General features: G+C 38.5%; 1 protein-coding gene across 4 annotated transcripts in view; it reads right to left on the bottom strand.

The window, feature by feature from the left end:
• Nucleotides 1-8,983: 8,983 nt before the first annotated feature.
• nbr1a (NBR1 autophagy cargo receptor a) overlaps nt 8,984-21,508 on the bottom strand; it is a 74,211-nt gene continuing 61,686 nt past the window's right edge. For 3 of the 4 annotated variants that reach the window (XM_043675022.2, XM_087977845.1, XM_043675024.2), the window contains exons 21-22: nt 15,723-15,822; nt 8,984-12,673 (exon numbers count right to left, since the gene is read on the bottom strand). In XM_043675022.2, coding sequence (XP_043530957.2) covers nt 12,500-12,673; nt 15,723-15,822 — 274 coding nt within the window. In that variant the 3' untranslated portion in view covers nt 8,984-12,499. The remainder of the gene's footprint in view (nt 12,674-15,722; nt 15,823-21,508) is intronic. The other variant, XM_043675026.2, reaches the window with a different exon arrangement.

Genomic DNA, 21,508 nt, shown 5'->3' with positions numbered 1-21,508 from the left:
GCCTGCAGCCTCTACCGCCCCTCTCCGGCAACTCCGGTTACTGCAGGCCACTCAACAGCAACACGCAGTGACCAAGAGTTGGAGGTGGAGCTGGTGGCATGGGGTGTGCAAAGTTAAAATTCACACAACACCAGTTTAGAGTCCAACAGGTTTATTTGGAAGCCTTTCGGAGCATTGCTGCTTCATTAGGTGGTTGTGGAGGACACAATTGTAAGACACAGAAATTATAGTAAAAGTTTACAGTGTGATGTAACTGAAATTAAACTTTGAAAAATACCTTGATTGTTTAAGTCTCTCATCTGTGAGAATAACCATGATAGTTTCACTTCTTTCATTTAAAAGTTACATTCTCAGGTTAACTGTAACAATTGGTGTCAGCCCAGATAATGTATTGAACGTGTTAGTCCTGTGTTTTGTTGTCTGTACCATAACGTTTAGACTGATTCTAACCTTAAAAAAAGTGTTAACAGTATTACATGGATTCATGCAGTTTTTGAGCAAAGTACAACGTAACTCTGCAAGTACAAATTCATCCCACAAACGTATATGGGGGGTTGTGAGTATCTGTGGGAGAGAGTGTATGTGTGTGTCTGTGTGACTGTAAAGGGATCTAAGTCTGAGAGGTTGCATGTGTGAGTGTGTGTGTATGTATGTCTGGGATGGGGGAGTTGCGCTGCTCCTTCATCAGCTGATTGTGGAGTATAGTATCCTATTCTTATGAGAGTATCTTTGAGTACTTCCAATTGCCAGTCACTTTCCTCCTCATCCAAACAGATCCTTTTTAAGATTAGAATCAGTCTGACCATTGTGGCACAGACAATCTCACACCTTAAATGCATTATCCGGGCCAACATGACAGCATTTGTTAAGGTTCACTTGAGAATGTAACTTTCATGTGTAAATTGCAGAACATTTAAAAGAACAAACTAACAGAGAGTCATAGAGATGACAGCACGGAAACAGACCTCAGTCCAACTCGTCCATGTCAACCAAATATACCAACCCAATCTAGTTCCACCCGCCAGCACCCAGCCAATATTCCTCCAAACCCTTCCTATTCATATACCCATCCAAATGCCTTTTAAATGTTGCAATTGTACCAGCCTCCACCACTTCCTCTGGCAGCTCATTCCATACACATACCACCCTCTGCATGAAAAGTTGGCCCTTTGGTCTCTTTTATATTTTTCCACTCTCACCATAAACCTATGCCCTCTAGTTCTGGACTCCCCCACCCCAGGAAAAGACTTTGTCTATTTATCCTGTCCATGCCCCTCATGATTTTATAAATTTCTATAAGGACACCCCTCAGCCTCCGACGCTTCAGGGAAAACAACCCTAGCCTATTCAACCTCTCCATATAGCTCAAATCCTCCAACCCTGGCAACATTCTTGTAAATCTTTTCTGAACCCTTTCAAGTTTCACAACATCTTTCCGATAGGAAGGAGACCACAATTGCATGCAATATTCCAACAGTGGCCTTACCAATATCCTGTACAGCCGCAACATGACCTCCCAACTCCTGTACTCAATACTCTGACCAATAAAGGAAAGCATACCAAACGCCTTTTTCACTATCCTACTGACCTGCAACTCCAATTTCAAGGAACTATGAACCTGCACTCCAAGGTCTCTTTGTTCAGCAACACTCCCTAGGAACTTACCATTAAGTGTATAAGTCCTGCTAAGATTTGCTTTCCCAAAATGCACCTTGCATTTATCTGAATTAAACTCCATCTGCCACTTCTCAGCCCATTGGCCCATCTGGTCAAGATCCTGTTGTAATCTGAGGTAACCCTCTTTGCTGTCCACAACACCTGCAATTTTGGTGTCATCTGCAAACTTACTAACTGTACCTCTTATGTTCACATCCAAATCATTTATATAAATTACGAAAAATAGTGGCCCCAGCACCGATCCTTGTGGCACTCCACCGGTCACAGGCCTCCAATCTGAAAAACAATCCTCCACCACCACCCTCTGTCTTCTACTTTTGAGCCAGTTCTTTATCTAAATGGCGAGTTCTCTCTGTATTCCATGAGATCTTACCTTGCTTACCAGTCTCCCATGGGGAGCCTTGTCGAATGCCTTACTGAAGTCCATATAAATCACATCTACTCCTCTGCCCGCATCAATTCTCTTTGTTACTTCTTCAAAAAATTCAATCAAGTTTGTGAGACATGATTACATGTTCATTCTAAAAGATGAGACACTTAAACAATCCAGGTCTTTTTTCAATATATAATTGAAATAGTAAACCTTTGCTATAAATTCTGTGTCTTGCAATCTTATACTCCACAGCCACCTGACGAAGGAGCAGCGCTTCGAAAGCTAGTGCTTCCAAATAAACCTGTTGGACTATAACCTGGTGTTGTGTGATTTTTAACCAAATGACCAATTTCTGCTTCTCCTTGTTCCCTCTCCATGTGTCACAATCCCCCTGCCACACCTCCAAAGTACTTGTCTGACATTAATTTTATTTGAAGGAGTGAGTGAGTGAAGAGGAGATTTTGTACCAGATTTGGGTGCAGTTTCTTTAGTTAAGATGGCAAGGGAGAGTGAGGGGCAAAAATCAGAAATTGCTAGGGAAAAAAAAACACATCTATGCAGAGTTAACGTTTTGGGACCAGTGACTCTTCTTCAGGTCTGAGGAAGGAATTTCTGATTTTGCTTCTCATTTCCAGAATCTGCAGTTCTCTGCTTTTTTATTATTTATTGTAAGGGTAATATGATTGAGGTATAGAGACTAATGTAGCTTTCAATAAAGTTGTTAAAGATGTACAATTTCCTGAAGGCTCTTGAGGTGCATTGGTCATGTCCCTAACCTGGGCCTTCTGGCTTAGAGGTAATGTTTTTAAAAAACCAAAGAACTGTAGCTACTGAAATCAAAAACAAAATCAAATTGCGAGGAAAACTCAGCAGACCTGGCATCATCTGCCGAGAGAAAGCAGAGTTAAAGTTTCGAGTCCAGCAACTCTTCTTCAAAACACTAGCTCCAGAAGCATCTCTGAACTGGTTGACTTACATTTTGAACAAAAGTTCCTTGAAGGCTTTAGTGATGCAGTGGCAGACCCCCCTGCCTCGGAGACAGAAGGCCCTGATACAATCCCACATGCTTTAGAGGTGTGGAGTTACATGGGAAAATGTGAAACATTTCCTGTTACTTGATGGTGCAAGCATTTTATCCAGCATATGTCTGCTGCATTCCTATTTTCATCTTTCAATTTAATAAATTTCTAAATGTTGTATCAGCTACAAACTTTATTTCCAAAATAATCTAAACTGAAAAAGCATTATTTATGACAACTCTGCTTATAAATTTTTGCAGAATGTTGTATCTATGCAATAACTACACAATTAATTCCAATTTTGCTTAAAAGTCTGTTACTTGATACTTTGGCAAACATTGTTTGAAAGTCCATGTACACGTTATCAACCACATTTTCCATTAATCATTAAATAATTCCCTTACATTGATTTGCCAAATTGTGTATGATGAATAATAACCTGTTAAATGTTTTATTGCAGTGATAAGGAAAACAAAGTTACACATTACTTAGCAACATAAAAAAAATGAAGTGTACAAATTCACACATTGCTGAAGTAATTTTTCTCCTTTTATGTGACTTTAGAAGTGGTCATCACAGTTCATGTGTGTGTGTGTGCGCACGCAAGAGAGGGGGGGGGGGGGGGGGGGGGATTTGAGAGATTGAAGCCCGAGAGTCAAGATATTGGGCGCAGGTTCCTGATGAAAGGCTTATGCCCGAAACATCAACTCTCCTGCTCCTTGGAGTCTGCCTGACCTGCTGTGCTTTTCCCATGCCACACTTTTCGACTTAGAGACATGATGTTTATTTAGGAGGATGCATTCTGACCAGGTTTTCTTTCAGGTGTTAAATAAAAAGATATTTAATTCACGTCCAGAAAGGGCATTGTCATGCTATTTGGTGAGTTAAGAGATGTTGAAGATCTCTATAGAGAGGGAACTTCAAGTTACTAATGGTACAGGAATTGTGTTGCTACATCCTGATGAAGTTAGAGGGCAATATTCAAGAGGACAGTTAATGATCTCAAAATTAAGGAATGGTGATGGCTCAGTAGTATTATCCCTGGACCCAGGAATGTTCTGGGGACCTGGGTTCAAATCTCAAGATGGCAGACTATGGAATCTGAATCCAATCCAAAAATAAATCTGGAATTATGGGTCTAATAATTATCATGAACCCATTGTCAAATGTCATGAAAACTGACCTGATTCACTAATGTCCTTTAAGGAAGGACCCTGTCATCCTTACCTGGTCTGACCTACATGTGATGCGAGACCCACGGCAATTTGACTGACACTTATGTGTCCTCTGGGCAGTTAGAGATGGGCAATAGATGATGGTCTAGCCAGTGATGTCTTCATCCCATGAACAAATATTTTTTAAAAATCCAAAGATTATCAATGAGTCAGGTTTGCTGACTTGATGCTCAGAGTCCAATACGGAACGATCAAGACCTGAGCTACAGCAGAATTACAAAGGGTGATGGTCTTTGCACCCTGTCTTGTGGCAGTGACTTTGCAGATAATGTTGATTCATGTCTCAGCCTTTTAAGTAATAAAACAAAAATAAAGGCAGATATAGAGGAACTTACATATAATTAGATTCAGTTCCTCTAGTCTCATTTGGGATGATTTACAATAAAACTCTACCAGCAGCTCTGAGGCATTCCTGTCATTCCAGGTCAGAAAGTGTTGTGCTCCTGAATGTACTCTGTAAACGTACCTCACAGGGTCTTCTTTGGCTAACCCAGAACCTCGTCCACCTGCCAATGTCTACTCCACTGCTATGCTAGTAACCCATGGTGTAGGGTTGGGGGTTGGGGAGGGTGAAATAACTATTCTGCAAGCAGTTTGGACTAGTCCGCTGTAGCACTTTCTGTTGGGGATTCTGTCTCTCCATGTGATACAATAGGATAACATGTCGGCAGTATGGCAAGGTGCTAAATTTATACGACATTTTTGCTGTTGCCCTCCAAATCTCAGTGGCACACAATGCAGTTATACCACTATGGAAATGTAGAGTCACAGCTTCATATAATGTCACGTGTTGAGACCATATGGAGCCACTGCAAACTGATGCTACTCTGCCAATTCTTGTGTTGGCATCAATCCCTACATCACCCTCCTCAGATATGGTATTCCCCAGGTGGGAAAGGTGATTGGTATTGTTGATGTTTTGTTGTCTGGTGATGATAGATGAGGGAGGGTCATGTTGCTGTTCAGTTGTATCTGAATTTTTTCAGACCCAACACGTAGCCCAACCTTGACGCCAATATTCATAAGTCACACACTGAAACACATTTGATTCTTCGACCAGTAGGGTGACGCTGTCTGCAAAATCCATCTTTGTCGAGCAGTGGACTAAGGACTAGTTATCTTTGCAAATCCTTATGCATCATAACACATTTAAAATCTATCAGGAAAGGATGAACAGCGTGGCTCTTTAACAAATTCATTTGTTACTTATACGATACTTGCCAAAAGCTAATTTGTTTTCCTTGCCTGAATTATTGTTCCAACAAGTTTTCCCACTTACATACAGGCTGACTGGTCGGTGGTTATGGCTTCAAGGCTCATTCCAGAAACTGGAGTACATAATCAACACTGGTACAGCATTATGAGTTACAGTGATATAGGTGCTACCTTTTGGGATGAGGCAATTAAACAGGTTCAGTCTACTCCGCTCAGATTGATGTTAAAAGAGCCAATGATACTTCTCAAAGATGGGAGTGCTCTGGATGTTCTGCTAATACCTACACTTTATACTTTGACCACTATCAAAACATAAAATAGTTTGTTTAAAATTTGCTACTGCATTTCCCTGGAATAGAGACTATTCTTTAAAAAGAAGCACTTTAGAACATTCTGAAGTTATGAAAACTGCTATATAAATGCACCTCTTTAGTCAGTAGACATTGGGCATAAAATATGATGTACAGGATTTAAACAATTCACATTTAAATATTGTGTTTGAATCCAGCCATGGCAGATGGTGGAATTTGAATTCAATAAAAACAAATTAAGAGTCTAATGATGACCATGATTCCATTGTCAATTGTCAGAAAAATTCACCTGGTTCACTCAGGTTCTTTAGGGAAGGAAACGATCATCCTTACTTGGTCTGGCCTACATGTGACTCCAACCCACAGCAACGTGGTTGACTTTTAACTGCCCTCTGGGCAATTAGGTACAGGCAATAAATGCTGGTTCAGCCAATGATATTTATATCCCATGAACAAATAAAGAAAAATAAAGAACATTCTTTGGCAGCTGACAGTCAATCATGCAGGAAGTAAGTATCTCCTTAATGGTTTACTGTAGTTATATTTAATTGCACTGAGATTAGCAATGCATAGAGAATTATAAACTTCATGGTATCAAGTTTAAGTGACTGTCATGTGCAGTGAGCATGTTGAGTGGCAACATACCTGAACGATTACATAATCTTGAGGTGAGTGCAAATTTCAGCCAGCCAACACCTCTTAAAATGGAGGTGCCGTTATTGCAGAAGGTCAAGGTAAAATGATTTTCTTGCTGGGGACACAAGAATGACACATTCAATTGGAGGGTGGGTTCTCAGATTTTCCAAACTTTGACAGAAATGGTAATCAATACTTTAAATCTAATCCTAATGACTTGGATACTGTGCTTCAAGAGGTTCAATGATCTCAAATGACTGATCAAGGTCAGTGAATCCATCCATTAACAACATATTGCAATTCTACCATTGCACATTGCTCAATGCATTCACTGAGTAAAATCTCAGTCAGTCATGACTCATAAACATCACCGAAAGCTTCATCTTACCCTGGGAAAGCTGCAAACCTTGCTCCATCTCTCTCAGATTATACACACTGCCAGCCACACATGCATGACAGCCACATCACTTCTAATGTACATTACATTCATTGGTAACACTTGCTTCTCTTTCGTAGGACAGTGTGGCACATGATAGATTATAGGACTTAATCAGTGAAGACATACATGGCTGCATGCCCTTAACCTGATGCAGAAGGCAAAGATTGTCATCACTGGAGTTGGCAAAGATGACAGCCATGGCAGGCAGTGTGAATGAAACCAAAGATTATTGGTATTCTCACCTGCTTAATGCTCATCGACAATTACTTCTGAGTTACAGGAGGAAGACAATGGATATGCTTTGCCAGGCCCACCAGAAAGCCTGTGGCTGTGTTAAGGAGCGTATAGGAGTCTAGCATCAACGTAGGAGTATTTTCCACAGAATTTGGAGCCCACCCTTATCAGCATGGAAGTGGTGGCAAACTTCATTATCATATTTGCCAACCCAACCACGATTTAAATTCTGATGATGACTCAGCATCCATAGAATCACAGTGCAGAATCCCATCTAAATGTCTGGGTGCTGAAAATAGTTGGAAGCTCAAGCTGAAATTGAGTAAAATCAACTACAAAAACAGAAATTGCCTGGAAAATCTCAGCCAGTCTGGCAACATCCGTGAAAAGAAATCAGAGTTAATGTATCGGTCCCAGTGACCCTACTTCAGAACTTAAAGTCAGCTTGCTGACACACAGACTGCTGCCATAGTGCTGAGATAGAAAGTCCAATTATGGACAATACTAACTGCTCAAGTCTGGACAGCAAGCTCCCCATAATAAAAGTCTGTAGCCTTTCATTAAGCCATGCTGCAGCGACTGAAGCAGAGAAGAGGTACAAAAGCACATGGAGGTCAGGTACTAATGGACTGCATGATGATATTTTGTATGAAATGGTACAGCTTGACTTATAAATTGAGCCTGGCATGTTTATTTTATGGTTGCTTTTAATTTAGTATTGCTGTCAAGCAGTGATGGTCAATATCAGAGGTGAGGTGGGACCATTAATGAATGTGCAATCATCTTGGCAGTATCATGGTTGAATTGTCTATCAACATCCTATGATTTACCATTGAACAGAAACTGAACTAGACTAACAATAAAATACTGTGGCTGTAAGAGCAGGTCAGAGATCAGGACCACTTCAGCAAGTAACTCAGCTTCTGACTCCCCAAAGCCAATACACTATTTACATGGCACAAGTCAGGAGTGTGATGGAGTACTCACCACTTGCTTGGATGAGATATTTAACAGGGATGTTAGACAGCATCTTCCAAACCCACCATTCACATCCTGAAGGGCAAGGGAAGCAAATACATGGAAATACCACCACCTGCAAGATCCTCTCCAAGCCACTCACACATGATTTGAAAATATATTGCCGTCCCTTCAGTGCCTCTGGGTCAAAGTCCTGGAAGATTTCTCCAAAAGCACTGTGGGCATACTTACAGCAAATGCACTGCAGTGGTTCAAGAGGAGAGCATACCATCAACATCTCAAAGGCAAATATGGACAAGCAATAAATGTTGGCACATCCATTCACACCAACATCTCATGAGTGATTGGAAAAAAAAACTGGTTGTGGAAAAGATATGAATCTACTGTGAGACCCTTCTAGAAAGGGGCTAGGCGGGGCAGGTCCTCTCCTCCTCTGTATACCCGGTGGCTCTTACATATAAAATATATAGCAAGAGAAAATTCACTGTGGATCATCTTAATATTTCCCAGTTTGGAGTGGCTTTACAAGTAGACAGCATTTTCTTCACTACACAGAGTATTCAAGTTACAGATATTCTTGCTTCAAATAAATAAAACCTTGCGCACATTCCTGAAGGGCAACAAAATGAAAACAGACATCATTCACATTTGAAAGAACACATTACCTTTCAAAACAATATTTGCCTGGAAGCTGCTCATTTTTTCATAGCAGTCAAGGGCCAATATCACATTTATGATGAGTGACAAACACCAACGAAAACAAAAAACAAATGCAGAACAAATGCCCTAACCTGTTTGGCAGAACAGCAATTCAATCCATTTTTGTGATGGTAGAGGTGCTGAAGATAAATATGGGCACAACTTCATTGTACTTAAACAATACTTTTATTGATTCATTTATCTGGGATTCAAAATTCATTTACATCACATTTTAAAAGGACAGAAAAATACAGATCTGTGAAGAAGGTTGAGCAATATATGCAAGTTGATACTCTAAAACTGATTTAAGACAATTACATGCAAATGTAGATAATGTGCAAATGAAGCCATCAGAAGTTACTAAAGCATTAATTTTTATCTTAATAAACTGCAAACGTTGTGATAAATTATGTGCAAGGATGAATGGATGCAGAATATGAATGAACTGTATAAATTAAAGCTCATGGCTCCTATGTATGTAATATCCATTATATCCTTGAAACATGGAAGTATACTTTTATCTCCAGTTTATTTTATTAAAGGATTTTTGCTCCAATTCTTATTTCAAAATGTAATATCACCAGCCATTAATTCTAAGGTGGAACGGTACCAAGGAAGAACCCGTCAACTGAATAATGCAAGTGCGCACCCTTCATTCAGCCCATACTGTGAAGACGAGCTGTGTAAACATGTAAATCACTTGTTAGTATAAAACCTGTTGACCAGGGAATTCCTACACAGTAACAGATCTACCAATAGATCTTTTAGTTTTAGATCCTCTAAAAATACTAGCATTTTGATATTAGTTTGAATACTTGATTTTTAAGGTAAACTGATAATTGTGTCACTTCAAAAAGGTACATAGTCATTGGATGTATATTTTGAACTTTTTTTTTTATAACTGATGCAAATTTGCAAATTATGTCATGGCGCAAGTTTACGGGGAAACAGTAACTTTTTCTTGCATTCTATAGGGTACAATATATCAATTTCAAGAATTCTAGACTAGGACCACACAATTATCTGAAAGAAACAGCAACACACAATTCAGTACAGCATAGTACTCATGACCTTTAAAAGTTTGCAGCTTAGAGTAAAATTGTAGAATGCTAATTATAACAGAAGTCCAGGAGGTCCACCTTAACTATCCAACATATTGTGTACTATAGCACTGCAACTTGCTGAATGGACAACTTCAATAGCAACTAGTGTGGAAATTCTTACAATGAACACATTTTTAAGTATTAAAAGACATTTGTAACTACTGCAAAATAGCCACCAAAACTGTAAATATTGTTGTAGCCTCCATATCAGAATCTTAGAAATGGCAATTACAGAAATCAAACCCGATCTTATTTATCTTATCTGCTTATTGCTTTTAATGCTTACTTCAACGCTGATTTCATCTTGGCAGCAATGAAGCTAAACTTGATGCTAAAGGTATTGAGCAAATCTTGAGAATCTGGACTTCTATATCATAAACTTAAATATGATGCTATTATTATAAAACAGATTTTAAAATGCTCACTTTTTTAAAAAAAGATGAACATTAAACAGAGTTCAAAAATGGGTTTACCAGCACTTCTTTTCTTTTAATCACTAATGACGGGATATGGAAGTTTATAAAAAAGGAGCAAGTTGCTTCTTGCCTAAAATGTTCTTTTACCAAGAATACTGGCTGTCCATATTGACATTATGTTAAGCATTTGTTTCCTTTAGCGTATCCAATATTTACTTTTGTGTTACTCAAAGATCAGGATTCCTTGGAAAACTAATTGGTAACCAATTAACTACATTTATACTAGTTCCAAACTATGGAAACTCAAAGATCATCCAAAACTCATTTTGATCGTTTTTTTCAACTATTAATGAATCCAACTACAGATGTCCTCATCAAAAATGTCTAAATCACTGCTTACCAATTCAGTCACAGGAACCAACCACTTGAACAAAGTTTTATTCTTCATAGGTGAGGGATAAAAGGGAGAGAGAGAGAAAGTCAGATCTAAAGATTCTGGCGTTATTAGAGGCTTTCCTCTTGAGTAATAGAACAGTTGGCATGCACATCCCACCATGTGCTTTCACCTTTGGATAAAAGTGTGTAGACGTTAATGATTATATACACATTACATTCTTCAAAAGTACCAAACTGTGAAACTGCTAGAATGAGCAAACAGCTCACGGAATCTCAATATTAGCAGAATTCTTCAAATCCCAACTATATATCAAAGTTTTATCAGAATATTTAACTAACAAGTATCACAAATTAGTACCACATTTCCAGACTGAAAAAAAGAATAGCTGGCCTACTTGGATGGAGAATATAATATCATTGCATGGATTGTAATACATGCAAAGGCTGGTTCCTCCAAATTTGTAATTATCTGCAATTGGATCAATACAAAATCCTTAATATACTCCAGTCCTTAAACAGAAAAAATACCTTTAAGAGAGTTACATTATTTCAAAGCCCTACAGAGTGATTTCAAACCAAACATTACCATATGTTGCTACTAAAAACTGGACACAAAACATGGCTAGATCATTAGAATATTAAATGTCAGTTTTGCAATATAGCCGAGACGAATCTACTGAGGACACCAGACCTCAGAAGCATATATTGATTATAGCCAACTAAAGCTACAATGATTATTCCAAAATGCATAACTTCCATATAATAAACCAGTTGAAGAAAACATAAATAAAAGATTAAGAAAATGTAATTTTTTTTACCCACTTCCAGAAGAATTCTTTTTTCAAATTAAGCTTTTCCTACTTCCATCACACTAACGCTTTTTAACAGTCTGATTATGACACTTCGAATTTTGTGTTAAGCATATTGTGGCTGCTTAAGAAATTATCAAGCACAAGAATTTATCCATGCACAACGCACACATTCTATTTTCCACAGCCCAAAATAATATCTCTAATAACAGCAGACTTGTTTAGTAAATGAATAAGGGCTATGTCAAATGCTATTATTGTTAATGCATGTTTCAGCTACACTGAATATTTGAGTTATACAGCAAATTTAAAGATGATCAAACTGCAGAAGTAGTTTCACACTGCTTCTTCAAAATGGGTAATCTGAAACAAAGTTTCAATTGTATCTATCCAAATGATACTATTAGCTCATAGAATGTTCTGCCCTGGAAGAATCACTTTTAAAAAAACATGTTCGTGAGAACGTGTCCCTAATACACACATTGCATTGATACAGATTTACTGTAGTGTTTAACTGTATGTGGAATCATACCCTGCATGTTATATTGCTTTTCCAAAACCAAATATATACATTATGTTGCAATGCAAAGAGGTGTTTAATGTACTATTTTCTGAGTTTAGTGTAATGAGGACCAACAACATGGACCAATTTTCCCAAAAAAATAATTAAACAGACTCAAAGACTCACAAACATCTTGAGCTGCTTTTCTTCTGGCTTTAACTTTATAAAAACCCCCACTAAGTCGTGAGTTGTGGATTAATATGGAATAGAGAAAGCAAGCACATTACTTTTCTCAATAATAAATGAACTCCACGTTAATGCAATGGAGCACATCACTGAAAATGAACTCTTAGAATATTGATATCGTCGTGTGGGTGTTATCCTTGATTACTGCTATTGTGCAAAAAAATGTGGCAGCTCATGTTAACTAAGATGTAATCCATGTAAACGTGTATATTCAATGCCGATTAGCATGCCAGTCGTTCTCATTGATGTGGAGAAGTTCAGTGACAACTTCAACAAGATTGTTGCTATGTTTTTTGAGCAGTTTCATATTTAGTTGTCTGTCACAAAATCCCATTTCAAAAAGAATATCCATCATAGATGCAGTTTGATTTTCTGTTGCTTCAGCCTAAGCAGAGGAAAACAAGTTAGAAATTGAGTTCAGCAGGACCTTTTTCAACACATAAACAGCTGAAATTTATCATCATCCACACTATGCTTTGGAAGTATTTAATTTTATTACTAATTATTTTGAATATCTACCCTCTAGACTGTCAGAGAATAAAATCTACTATCATTAATCCAATCATTATCAGAGGACCCATACCAGCTCATCCTTTAACCTCATTTCTAAAAAGGGTTCCGTTCATGACTTTTAAAAGCAAATTAATTTAGGGATTGCGCACATTATTGATATTATCAACATTCTTCTCTACTGCCCTTGAGAAGGGAACGTTGAGCTGCCATCACAAACTGCTGCAATCCATTTACTATAGACACAGCCACAGTACTTTTAGGGAGGGCGTTGGAGGATTTTGACCCAGTGACACTTATTAAGAAAGAGCATTAATTTCCAAGTTTTGATGGTGAGCGCTTTTGAGGGGAAATTGCAGCTGGTGGCATTCCCATGCAACTGCTGCTCTTGTCTTTCTAGATGGTATCGGTTGTGGGGCTGAAAGGTGCTAAAGGGCCTTGATGAATTTCTGCAAGAGAACTTGTTGATGGTATACAATGCTGCTCAGACTCCAAATGAGGTCCAGTGTGGACTCAAGGGACTCCCAGCCTTGAAGTGAAGCCCAGAGTGGGTTTGAGTTGAAGTCCAGCATGGACTCGTTTGCTCCATCTGCTTTTTTTTTCAAAACTCTTTCTCTGCTTTAGAAGGACAGTAACACTGAACTTTTAACTTTGTTTCATTATTTTTCTAATTTATACTTAAGACTTTGTACCTGGGCACCTTTGTACCTAGTCAGCGCCAGAAGTGGCAGCTTTTTACACTTTACTATATTCTTATACCATTGTACTTGAGTACATGTGACAAAAACAAACCTACTTCTAATTTTAAGTACATGTGGTGGAGTGACTGAATGTTTGTAATGGGTTTCAATCAACCGGCTGCTCTGTCCTAGGTGGTGTCAAGTTTCTTGAGTGTTGTTGTAGCAGTACTCAAAGCAAATTGATTCCATCACACTTCTACTTTGCAGAGGATGGTCAGGCTTTGAGAAGGTGAGTTACTCACTGAAGGATTCTGAACCTCTGACATGCTCTTGTAGCCACAGTATTTTTATGTTACTGTTGTTTGGTCTGCCAACTCACTTGCATCTAACTGCACAAGGCAATTTTAAAATTTATTACAGTAATGCTTTTTCAGATTAAGTATTCCCCCATCCTCAACTAATCCTTTGCCTTTTCCATTATTCTGCAACAGAATATTCCCTCCTTAGCCTTTATTCAAAACTACTTTAGACGTAATTTAGCAGCACTCTTTTCCATTTCCTTCAAGAACTTGATACAACATCCACAATTTCTATTGGGTCTTTAATATTTAAGCTTTCCAAAGGCACTTCACAGAATGTTGTGAAACAATGACACTGAGCTATGGATGGAGATAGTAGGGCACAAGACGGAAAGCTTGATCAGAGATGTAGGTTTCAAGGATCACTTTAAGAAGATAGTGATTATGAAGAGGCTTAGGGAGAGAATTCCGAGCTTAGACCTCAGGTAGCTGAAAGTATAAGCACAACATGGTGAAGCAATTGAAATCAAATCAAATGTCCAGAATTAGGGAAGCACACATATACAAGAGATACTATACTTTAAACAAATAGGCAAACTGCATGTAGTATTCGAAATGTGGCAAGGTCAGGTAATTTTAAAATTGCATCTCGTTATAAATTACTACCTATCAGCACAATATCTGATTTTTCACTTTTCCAACTGCCTGTGACCATGGTATCAATTGTTTTGGCGAAAGATCTACTACTTATTGAGAAACTAACCATCTATCTATATCATCTAACCAATCATCTTTCTACATAGCATTCTTTTGTAACTGAAACTCAACTTTACATATGAAATAGCAACATTAACTGATGAAGCTTCCAGTGATCTTTTTGATTTGTGCACTGTGCTCAAACCATCATTTGTCACTTCTTCCAATTTGGCGTTCTATGAAAATTCAATCACCTTGACAGAATTAGGTCTTCATTTATTAGCAGAGATTCTAACATCTGATCTTAAAAATCAGCTATCTTCAGGGCATTTACACCAGTATTCTAGCTACCTACCAACGAGCTAGCTAATCCTAGAAATTCATGATGATCTGCACCACAGGCCTGAAAATTATGCACCAACCTATTCAATGAAACAGTATTAAATTCAGTCAGACACTGACTATTTTATTCACTAAGTTTATAACTTTCTTTGGTGACAGTAACCTTTCTACCATTTGGGAGTATACATGGTGGAAAAAGGGAGTAATAGGATCGAACATACCAGACTTAGGAGTTCTATCACTGTTCCTTCATTGTCACTGGGTCAAAATCCTGGTACTCATATTCTAACAGCTGTGAGTCTCCCTAGCCCACTGAACTGTCAAGGAGACAGTTCACTACTACTTTCTCCTGGTAAGTGAGGGATGGACAACAAATATTAGCCTATCCAGTGATACCAATACTCCATGATGAACTTTTTAAAAAGTCCTTACCAGTCACAATAATGTAAATTGTTGAAGATAGACAAAGGATTACCATGACAGCACTTGGTTTTTGGACTAATATTGAGAAATAACAGTGACCAATGTGACATAATTTGTCTAAATATCTCATTTAACCTGACTCAGGCAATCATAATAAAGTGCAAAAAGGGAGCTTTAGCAAAATATTTTCACCTCTCTTTTATCAGTGTTCCTCCTACCTGGCTAAGTATATGAGCGGCTGTCTGGCTTTCGCTAATCTTATTCATCAGCTGGGTTAGTATCACTGGGAAGGTACTCAGTTTCAAGTAGCTATAACGTTTGAAGCACAGAATAGGCCTCAATGTAGAAATGGATGATCGTAATTTTTTATTAATAGTGTAATGTCACTAAGAATACACAGATCACATGGTTTTAAGGCACTAAAAACCATCTTGTGGATCTATGATAACAGTCATCCAATGGTTTTATTTAAAAAAATAAATACCTGAGTCACACTGGTATCCCCTGAAAAAAGAGCCTTATAAGCAGAGGCTGCTACAGACAGGGCTCCCTTCACAAGCTCACCAGCAATCCCACTGTGGTGTCTACAAAGAAAAATCAAATACATATAATAGCAATTTCAATTTGTAAAATTGTTTCTGATTAGATCTGCTAACCAAGTTTAAGTTGGGATATAAAAAAACCACATTCAAGGATAAAAAGTAACATATTTTAAATGCTCTTCCTTCCAAAGACTTTGTTGCTCTCTCATGCAGGCAGAGTCCTGGTAAACATATAGTCCCACAGGTTTTCGTCACTTCCCAACTGTAATTTCACATAAGAGGCAAGACACTCAATGCTGGGAAATGTATTCAACACTCGGAGCATCAACACAAAAGCCTATCTTGTCCTTCACCAATCAAAATTAAGGCTTCCTGAAGGTGACCAGGCACTTTAGCTAATTTTGTCATCCCCAAAGGACACCAAGGTATTACTGCTCCGAATTTCTTATGACACTGGAGCAAGGTGTGATATTATAAACATTAGAGCTTCAGTAACTGCTCATGTATTGAAAGAATCAATAAAGATAAACAGTTTCACACTGAAAGAAGCAGCAATAACTGTGCCTGGAATAAACTATTAAATGACAACAACAAACTTTTACAGAAATTGAAAGCAATTAGTCATGCGTGGGAACAGAAGGAGTTGAAACTACATGAACAGAATGGTTTTGACATCTATTTGGTTACTGGCTGCTTCATGCCACAGGGAGAACTGATTGTCCTGCTGAAGAATTTAAGGAGAGAATCACAGGAAAGCGGTGTCTTCAACAGACAGTCAATGCCAATGCAACAAGGAACAAGGAAGCTACTTCTGAGAAGAAGGCAAACTGCAGACCTGCAATATTTTGGATGAAAAAAATCTAAAGAATCATCATTAATATCACCACGTAGATCTGGAGGACAAAAGTCTGTACGAGAATCTAACACTAGAACCCTTCATAAGCAGAACTTCGAAGAACAACAATGCACAAGCATTGAACCCTGAATAGTTCCAGAGACAGACATTTCTGGTTGGAATCATAGCTAAACTCCACCATTAATTGGGGAAGAGCCAAGTTGAGGTATAAGGCTTAACTTGCTTATTTAAGGGGTCTTAGTTTGGTTGCTACATGCATTAAAGTTTAAATCACTGCTTCAGTACTTGATTGCCTGGGAGATTTCTTAATAAATAGTCAGATTAAAGGTAACTTATGGTGATTTGCCCACAACAAAGGTTTGAAAAAATGTTTTAAGTCCACATAGAAGACAAAATAAGAATACATTAATATACATATGAATTCGGAAATTATGAGGCCTTTTGGCTTTCCAAGCCTGTTCTACCACTCAATAAGATTACGGCTGATCTGTTTGTTTTCCAAATTCCACAAGCTCATCAACCTCTGATAACCTTCAAATCTCCTGCCCAACAAGAATCCATCTCCCTCTGCTTTCAAAATATTCAATGACCCCACCTCCACCACTTTCAGGCAGAGCTCCAAAGATGTACAACCCGCTCAAAGAAAATATTTCCACAAAATCTGTCCAAAACTTGCTGCAACTAATTTTAAAATAACGTTCCCTAGCTTTGAACTCCCTTCCATGTCCATTTCATAGAACCATTCAGGATCTTATAACCTTCAATCAAACCATCCTTGTTCTTTTGGACCACAGTGAAAACAAACCCAGCTGTCTAATTTTTCCTCATAAGGCCACCCACTCTTTCCAGATATTAGTCGAGCAAATATGCTCTGAACCACTTCAAACTTACTTATTCTTTCCATAAGAAAGACTGACAAAATTGTACAAAGAATTTGAAATATGGTCTCAACAATGCCTTGCACAACTGAAGTACTCCTTACTTTTATATTCAATTCAGTTTGTAATAAAGGTTAGAATCAATTAGCCTTTCTGACTACATGCTGTACACTAATATTTTGTGACTCATGCACTAGAATGCCTAGATCTCAATAGACCTTGCAGTCATTCTCCATTTATGTAATGAGTAACTTCACATTTTCCCTCATTGTACTCCAGTGCCAGATTTTGCCGATTCACTGAATTGATGCGTACTGGTCTGCATCCTCATTACGTCATCTTCAAAACTTTCGTACCTACCTTTGCATCATCTATGAAATTAGCCACCTTGCCTTCAATCCCCTCATTCAAGTCATTGACATAAATTGTAAAATGTTGGAAGCCTACCTCAGATTCTGTAGGATCTCATTGGTTACATCCTGATATTTAAAGAAGGTGATTTTCATGCATATTTGGTTTTCTACCAGCCAGCCAATCCAACATAGAAACAACCTGTTTTATGTAAGTACAGGTAGACAACCATTCCTATGAAAGCTCAAAATCCAAAAAGCTCCAAACTCCAAAGGATTTTTTGTGAAGTATTTTTCTCATTAACATGGTTAAAATTGGAGGTGTAGTGGACAGCAAAGAGGGTTACCTCAGATTACAACAGGATCTTGACCAGATGGACCAATGGGCTGAGAAGTGGCAGATGGAGTTTAATTCAAATAAATGCAAGGTGCTGCATTTTGGGAAAGCAAATCTTAGCAGGACATATACACTTAATGGTAAGGTCCTAGGGAGTGTTGCTGAACAAAGAGACCTTGGAGTGCAGGTTCATAGCTCCTTGAAAGTGGAGTCGCAGGTAGATAGGATAGTGAAGGAGGCGGTTGGTATGCTTTCCTTTATTGGTCAGAGTATTGAGTACAGGAGTTGGGAGGTCATGTTGCGGCTGTACAGGACATTGGTTAGGCCACTGTTGGAATATTGCATGCAATTCTGGTCTCCTTCGTACAAGGATGTTGCCAGGGTTGGAGGATCTGAGCTACAGGGGGAAGCTGAACAGGCTGGGGCTGTTTTCCCTGGAGCGTCAGAGGCTGAGGGGTGACCTCATAGAGGTTTACAAAATTATGAGGGGCATGGATAGGATAAATAGGCAAAGTCTTTTCCCTGGGGTTGGGGAGTCCAGAACTAGAGGGCATAGGCTTAGGGTGAGAGGGGAAAGATATAAAAGAGACCTAAGGGGCAACGTTTTCACACAGAGGGTGGTACGTGTATGGAATGAGCTGCCAGAGGAAGTGATGGAGGCTGGTACAATTGCACTATTTAAGAGGCATTTGGATGGGTATATGAATAGGAAGGGTTTGGAGGGATATGGGCCGGGTGCTGGCAGGTGGGACTAGATTGGGTTGGGATATCTGGTAGGCATGGACGGGTTGGACCGAAGGGTCTGTTTCCATGCTGTGCATCTCTATGACTCTATTTGGCGCGCAAACAGTTGACCCAAGTCAACACCCACTCGGTGTGTCACTCAGATGCGACGTGGTGGGCATGGCCCAGTACTGGCAGGCCTCAATTTTGTTTCAGGGCCAGTTTTACTCACAGCAAGTCTGTTCTTTGGAAAGATTCTAAGAAATTTCTCCATTAAACTGCCACTTATTCTGCAATTCGAGAAATTCTGAATTCCGAAAACCAGCTGGTCCCGAGCATTTCAGATAAAGGATTGTGCACTTGTAGGTGATTGGTACTACAGAATTTGAGTGCTCTTAACAATAGACACATTTTGTCAATGATTTTTCTCTTACAACCTTCAAAACAATTTGCATAAAATATCAATGTAAAGGAAAAAAAATGTTCTGAGAGGAGAATGATAATTGAAATCTGATAGTGGCATTACAATGGAGAATTAGCAATTAGTGATGATGACAGTTAATTGCCAAGCTTTGATTTAAATTGTGCAAGTTAACATTGATTGGTCAATATATTCTCCAGGAAACGAATCAGAGAATGCAACAGAATAGTGACAGTCAATAGGTGCAGCACATGTACAGTTCTTTTTGTCTGCAAAGAACAGTGTCCGGTGTATTAATATATGTAGCTTCCAGTACATGTTAATGTAATCTTTTGAGAGCAAACATACCACAAGGCAAACAGTGCATGCAACTATAGGCATCCCAATACATGTATTAACAACTGAGATAGGTACCCCCAGCCAATCTCTTAACTAGAATATCAAAGTAACTGGATTTGACAAATTCCATTAAAAAAAATGCATTTAAGCATTAGATGAAACTCATTAAGACACAAGGAAATTCCTACATGCAGCTGAGGATTCAAATTTAGCAAACATATCAAATAAAAGCAAACTACTGCAAATGCTGGAAATCGTGATATAAAAACAAAATGCAAGAGAAACTCAACAAGTCAGAATATTAACTTTTCATGTCTCATGAGTCTTATTCAGAACCCTATACAGCAGAACTCTGCTCAGCTCTGAAGATTCATATTGTACTCAAACTTCACTCTTTCTCTCTTCTTCACAGATGCAGTCAGACCTACTGAGTTTCTCCAGTACTTTGCTTATATTACAGCAAACATATCATTAACATTGACAGATACATAAGGAGTAGGAAATTGGATGTCATTTCTTTAAAGACACATTTCTCATGGCAAAGAAGTTTGCAAGAGTTGGGCCTAGCAGGAATTCCACAGTAACATTTATTTGGATATTATACCACGTCATCAAAACTGAATTCACCTGCACAATTTACTGAGTTCATAGGTTCAATGATACTAATTCACACAAGGGGCTAGTTCTAGTTTGCCACAATATTATACAGCAATGTAACTGTCTATGGCTTCCTCAAACACTACACTGGCAAATGGCTGGCAATGACAAATGAGCAGTGTTACCAAATGGTCTTCGCAAACGTGAAGTAATCCTTCACCTCTTGTGGAAAACTTGCTCAAAATGTCATTCAACCATTTGACACGTTCATGTTGTACAGAAACAATCATAGGCAAGGACAAGTATGATGCCACTATGGGATCACTTGTGGAATCTAATTCTTACATATATCTTTTAGGATCCTGAGAAACTTGTTTGTGATGAAATGGCACCTAATCTCCTACCCTTAGGTGCTTCCAATACTTAGATGATACGTTTAGTACATGTGAACTTGCAGCTGCCAGTAAGAGGTTCCTGACATGCCTTAATGGGCGATATTCTGCATTCAAATTGACAATTGAAATGGATGAGTCAAATCAGTTTCTTTTCCTTGATCAAGGAAAACTAGTCAGGGATGTTCTACTACTAGTCTGATGCAAGTCTGATGCTGAAACAGAGCACATTAAAGCCATCCTGCAGAATAATGGTTATCCTGATCAGATCATTTCTTGTTGAAGGGGCCTAACGCTGGTCATTTTTCATCCTGAAAAAAATAAATGCCTTGTCTACTACAGATTACCATGGAAAGGTAAGGTAAAGTATCTCAAATGTTTAAGCAGTTGGTGAAGCTAACTGGTTCACACTGAAACTAGGCTGCAGCAACACAAGTGGCGTTCATCACTAACAGGATGCCAATAAAAGATGTCCTGCCTATCATACAAATGGGCAATGTGGTTTATTAATGTGTAAATTCAGTGCAGGTGTGATCATACTGGTGTCATCCATACATTCAAAAGACTGGCAGATCATGCACGGTAATGGCCAGCCCAAACTTATTTACAAAACTTGCGTAGCATGAAACATTAGATTTTATTCTGCATTTGGACAACATTTACTAAATAACCCTAATGAGGAATTTCACTGACAATCAATTTAGGATCGGTCAAGTTCACAGTGTAGTTCACATACATGTACTGGAAACTACAATATATTAAAAAACAAGGCAGACAGAAAGAACCATACACATGCTACACCACGATACAACATAATAAATGCCAACTATTCTCT

The sequence above is a fragment of the Chiloscyllium plagiosum genome, unplaced genomic scaffold (assembly GCF_037043375.1).
Source record: "Chiloscyllium plagiosum isolate Xiang-an unplaced genomic scaffold, Cpla_swu_hap1 HiC_scaffold_32, whole genome shotgun sequence".
Lineage (NCBI taxonomy): Eukaryota > Metazoa > Chordata > Chondrichthyes > Orectolobiformes > Hemiscylliidae > Chiloscyllium > Chiloscyllium plagiosum.
The sequence above is the reverse complement of the archived record's forward strand: the minus strand, read 5'-3'. Positions and strand labels throughout refer to the sequence as shown.